The 5400-nt window shown below is 43.2% G+C and overlaps 1 protein-coding gene across 1 annotated transcript in view; it reads left to right on the forward strand.

Annotated features, from left to right (window-relative positions):
* alox12 (arachidonate 12-lipoxygenase) overlaps positions 1-3283 on the forward strand; it is a 46454-nt gene extending 43171 nt beyond the window's left edge. The window contains exons 13-14 of the mRNA XM_037681734.1: positions 1810-1980; positions 3104-3283. Coding sequence (XP_037537662.1) covers positions 1810-1980; positions 3104-3283 — 351 coding nt within the window. The remainder of the gene's footprint in view (positions 1-1809; positions 1981-3103) is intronic.
* The last annotated feature ends 2117 nt before the right edge of the window (positions 3284-5400 follow it).

Genomic DNA, 5400 nt, shown 5'->3' on the forward strand with positions numbered 1-5400 from the left:
CATATACTTTGTATATGTATATATATATATATATATATATATATATAGCATTTTAAAAAAAAAAAAAAAGGGTTACCACAGAGAATAAAACCTAAATAAATGAAATACAAATAAAATGTTTGTATTATTATAGATGCAAAAATGTCTTGTAGATGTGTATTTTATCCTCAAAGTCCAGGGAGAAAACTGGGTCACAGCTTTTTCCGAACTTATAAAAAGAGACATGAGTTTGACAGCAGGGGGTTGCAACTGCTGTGCTGACATGTCCGAGCAAGTTTTATTTTACTGTTGTTTACTAATTGATCATATTTCTAACCTTTGAAAAATAATTTAAAGAACTCTCTTGTGCATGTATAAGCTCCATTTAGCCAGGTGTTTGTTACAGGTGTACTGTACAGCAGCAGGTCCATTCAATGAGAAGACGCACGAGGTGCCGCTGCGATGATTCTGACCAGTGCACGTTTTGTTTTTATGCAGATTAAACATTATTCAGTTCAACGCTCGTCTTCTGGTCATCATTAAACACAATGCAGAGTGAACTATAAGAAAAATAAAAACGAACTGGCAGGTTGATATTATTTGGACTGAGCTGAGTTAATATCCAGTCAGCACAGTTACACAACACGGTTTTCTCTTTGCTGGATTTGAATATCCTCAGGTCTGTCCGGCCCCGAACTCTTCACCTCCAGTTTTTCCTTAGTAGACATTAAGGAAAAGGGATTATTGATTAAATAATCCACCTCGTTTATGCTAATATTGCTCACCATCGCGTCAGTCTACATCAAGCCACGCCCACATCCACTCGCGCTGAGGCACGTTATTGTACGTCCATTCTCATTGGATGAATCCTGTGGCTGTGGGCGGAGCCTGGGCTGAACAAAATTAGCCCCAATGAGCCGCAAACCGAGGGGGCGTGGCCAGACGTCTGTCAATCATTCTGAACCATGACGGAACAGTAACAGGATGGGGCGGTCAGAATTTAGCCGTTTGAAACGACTCTGGGATTGTCCCCAGGCGGTTTGACACCAGTTTTGTTGTAAATGTAACAAAATGTGACATTATTTCTAAAATGTGTTTATTTTTAAGTTGTTGTTTCTAAGTTGTTTATATTAATATCTTTATTGTAAATGCCAGGAGGGAGGGCTTAGCCCTCATAGCCCACTGATACCAGCCGTCACTGACCATTTTCTTTTATTTTGAAAAGAAAGTGTACACCAGTCCTTGACACCACCCCCATTCCTTTAATGTCAAGGATGATGACCCATCTCTGTGGTCTCATCGCCACCAAGAGGCTCCAGGAGGACGCCTCTCCTTCGCCATTGTGAGGGTCCTCGGGGATGTCTCTCACTTGCCATCTCCCAAAAGGGTTTAGCAAGAAGCCCCCATTATGTCAATCTGGACTGTCCCTGGGCCATCCGTCACAACTGTTGCTCCACTCTGTACAGTCTCTGGGCAGCCCGCAAGAACTCTTGCCTCCTATGGAGACAAGTCCAGGGCTGTCCATTTTTGTGTCATGGACTATTTAATTTTTTCACAGGTTTTGTTACTTTCGGGTTTTGGTTTGTTTAGTCTTGTGTTTTTCTTTTCATGATAGTTTTGGTTTTCTTGTTTAATATATTATTTTATTATAGTTGAGAGATCATTTGCATTTGGGTTCTGATCCTACTCCAAACATGATAGTGGTATGCTTGTGGATCTTATTATATGCATACAAACTGTGTTGTATGCTTGTGTGATTACTTTTGAGACTAATTTATCTCCATATTAATCTGAAAACTCCACTGTTTCCAACAAAATATGTGTGTTCAGTTTGACTGGTGTGCCTGGGTCCCCAACACCCCCTGCACAATGAGACTCCCTCCACCATCAGATAAAGATGCTGTCACCATGGAGATGATCATGGCCTCTCTCCCTGATGTCAGCCAGTCCTGTGTGCAGATGGCCATCACATGGCACCTGGGACGAGCTCAACCAGACGCAGTGAGTCCATGTCTTTAGTTCTTGAGCCAGAAGCACCCTGCAGTGACTGTACAAAGGTTTCAGAACCTCAATTAAAGACTATATGTAATATGTGGCCTTCACCACTCGAAAAGAAATACAATGGAAATACACTCTTGCCTGTGCCAGATTCCTGGCGTGATGTCATCAGCCTTTGGTAGTTGGCTCAGGTGTTTGTTTGTTTGATTGTTTTTTAATCCTTTACATAGCCCAAGTGTGGGGAAAAAACAAACATTGTATTATATGACAGTGATTATCCCTTAAGCGCACTTGGAAATATGACGGTGGGTGATGGACTTTAAAGACTACCTGAAGCATTTTGAACCCTCTGGAGATGAATGACAGAGGAAGAATTCATCCCTTTATAAAGTGCATTACAGTAGTTCAGCTGAGGGGGCATGAAGACGGGGATTATGGCCTCCATCCATCCATTATCTTTTACCAGCTTCTTCCATTTTGGGTCACGAGGGTCGCCAGTGCCCATGTCCAGCAATCAATGTGCAAGGGGTGGGGGACACCCTGGACAGGTTGCAAGTCCATCACAGGGCCATATAGAGACAAATGAGACAAACAACCATTCACTCTCTCACTCACACCTAGGTACAATTTAGAGTTACCAATCAGTCTAATATGAATGTTTTTGGTCTGTGGGAAGAAACCGGAGTACCCGGAGTAAACCCACACATGCACGGACAGAACATGCAAACTCCACCCAGAAAGGCCCCTGGACTGGAATTTGAACCAGGGACCTGCTCGCTGAGAGGCAGAAGCTCTACCAGTTACGCCACCGAGCTGATTATGGTCTCAAAACACAAAATTAACAAGATTGTATGACTTGGTCAGAAATCCATCCATCCATCCATTATCTTTTAACACTCTTCTTCCTTTTTGGGTCGCGGGGGTCGCCGATGCCCATGTCCAGCTATCACTGTGCGAGGGGTGGGGGACACCCTGGACAGGTCGCAAGTCCTGAGAAACACTTCCTTCTCTAAAGCCCAATAGAAATTTGGGGCTTTTATAAAAATCTAAGCAGACAAAAAATGACCAATGCCTTTGCATATAAACTGCTGAAGTGTACCGTTTGCATTCTGTTTGTTTTACTCAGATTCCTTTGGGCCAGTACACAGAAGACCACTTCACTGAGGATCAGGCCCTGGAGCTTATCGATGAGTTCAGGAAGAAGCTGAAGGAAATTGAGGAGCACATCCTGAACCAGAACGCAGGACTGGAGCTGAAGTATCTGTTCCTTCTGCCCAGCCGTGTAGAAAACAGCATCACTATTTAGAAATGCCATCTCCTGCCTCCGTATTGCATCTGTGACATGCTGAAACTGTAAAGTCATCATGTTTAAGGTTTAATGTTCTCCCTGGGGTATAATAATTCCATTTTTAACAGTAAAATTGTGCAAATGAGATTAGATGGGATTAGAAACTACTGACATATAGTCTCATATAAAAAGGTCATCAAATAGGAAAACAACTTTTGTTTCAGTATGTGCAGTTAGATCTTACATTTTATGCTTAAAGTATCTATCACATTATTTCTAACTGAAACCTTCACATTTCCACACATGATTAGTATGTAAAATCTGAAAGGTTCCTTCAGCAGGGAGTCATGGTGGCTGTTGTACTTCTGTGAATCTGTTGCCAACTCACTGTCCACAGTGACTCCATTAAAATAACACCAATTATCTGGCATTACAGTAGGTGACAGAAGTATTCATCGCCTTTGTTTTAATTCTTACAATCTGAAATTTAATTTGATTTTTATTTGATTGGAAGAAACAAACAGACACAAAATCCTCTCAATGAAAAGAGGGCACCATTAAATTCATTATTACATTACTTTAAGGAATTCCCATCATCCACCACCTTTCATGTCAGTGATTCATGCTGACATTATATCGGGGATGGATGGATACTTTATTGATCCTTTACAGGAAATTACAGGGTCACAGCAGCTATGTCACACAGAGACAACAGCATCAACAAGATTGTTTAAACCAGGGATGAAAATATTGATTTTTACCCACAAAACTTTTTTAAATTATGAGGAGACTACACGATTGTCATATTTAAAACCAGTGATGACTCAGTGCAGTTTTGTTAAATGTTGTAGGGATTTCTTCCAGTTTTGCTGTTTACGGTTCAACATGCAATGACAGCACAAATGTTTGAGGGTGTTGGTTATACTCATCTTATTCAAGAGGTTCTGAAAGTGTAATGGACCACAAAGTGAATAAAAACCAGTGAGAAGAGAACCCAGTTTAGATCAATGGACTTTTGTTGTATCCATCCACCCATCCATCCATTATCTTTACCTGCTTCTTCCTTTCTGGGCCACGGGGATCACTTGTGCCCATATCCAGCAGTCACTGTGCGAGAGAGGTGGGGGACACCCTAGACAGGTCTCCAGTACATCACAGGAACACTATGCCCCTTTTCCATTAGTACCGGTACGGGCCGACTGTACCCTACTTGGCCTGGTTCTGAGGCTTTTCCATTAGTACCGGTACTTAGCACCTGTTACTATTTTCAGTACCCTTGGCTCTGGGGTTCTAACCAGGACGAGTAGGTACTAAAACGTGTCGTCAGAACACTGTCGGTCACTGATTGGTCGGGGGCGGAGTCGGGGGCGGAGTCACTGGATCCTTCAGAAACTTTTCAAAACAATAATCCGCCATTTGCAATTTCTCGGACTGGAGCAGCGGCTGGACTTATTTTAAAGATTTTAAAAACAATACTGACAACATCTTGGTCTACTGCTGATGTGCTGGCATTTTTTGTGCTTGGTGGCCGACAACATAATTCAGAGCAAGCTGGATGGAGATCTGCTGGTGTACCCCGGTCCTCCCCCCGGAGCCTCAGAGCGCCAGGCCGGGCAGGGCGTCATCTTCCCGGCTCCAAGTTCAGCTGGTCACCACGGAAGATCCTTCAATGTGCCGACTCGGAGGCTCGGGTTCCAGATACCAGCCTTGTGTGCTCAGAGCTCCGCAGGTCACTGCGAAGCTGGATATGGGGACTCGCAGAAGGCCGTTGTGAGACCCTGGCCGCGCGTAATCATGAAGGCTGAATCCCGATCCCCCCCGGCAGCGGACTGGACAGTCTGGGACGGATGGTGGAAGCGATTTTTAAATAAAATAATATTTTGTTTTTATACAAAAAATGTTTTAAAAAATTGCTGAAGCGATTTAAAAATTATTATTATTATTTTTTTTTACACGGAAAATGTTTTTTAAAATTGCTTCCACCGTTCGTCACAGACCCGTCTCTGTCCGCCTGTCTGCGCGGGTCGGACCTTCATGATTACGCACGGCTGGGGTCTTGAGTTACCAGCTGAGCTGGAGCTGGGAAGATGAGCCTGCCCGTCCTGTCTCCGGAGGAGAGGATCGTGTAAAAAAAT

Source organism: Nematolebias whitei, chromosome 1 (assembly GCF_014905685.2).
Source record: "Nematolebias whitei isolate Nwh7 chromosome 1, NemWhi1, whole genome shotgun sequence".
NCBI classification, from domain to species: Eukaryota; Metazoa; Chordata; class Actinopteri; order Cyprinodontiformes; family Rivulidae; genus Nematolebias; species Nematolebias whitei.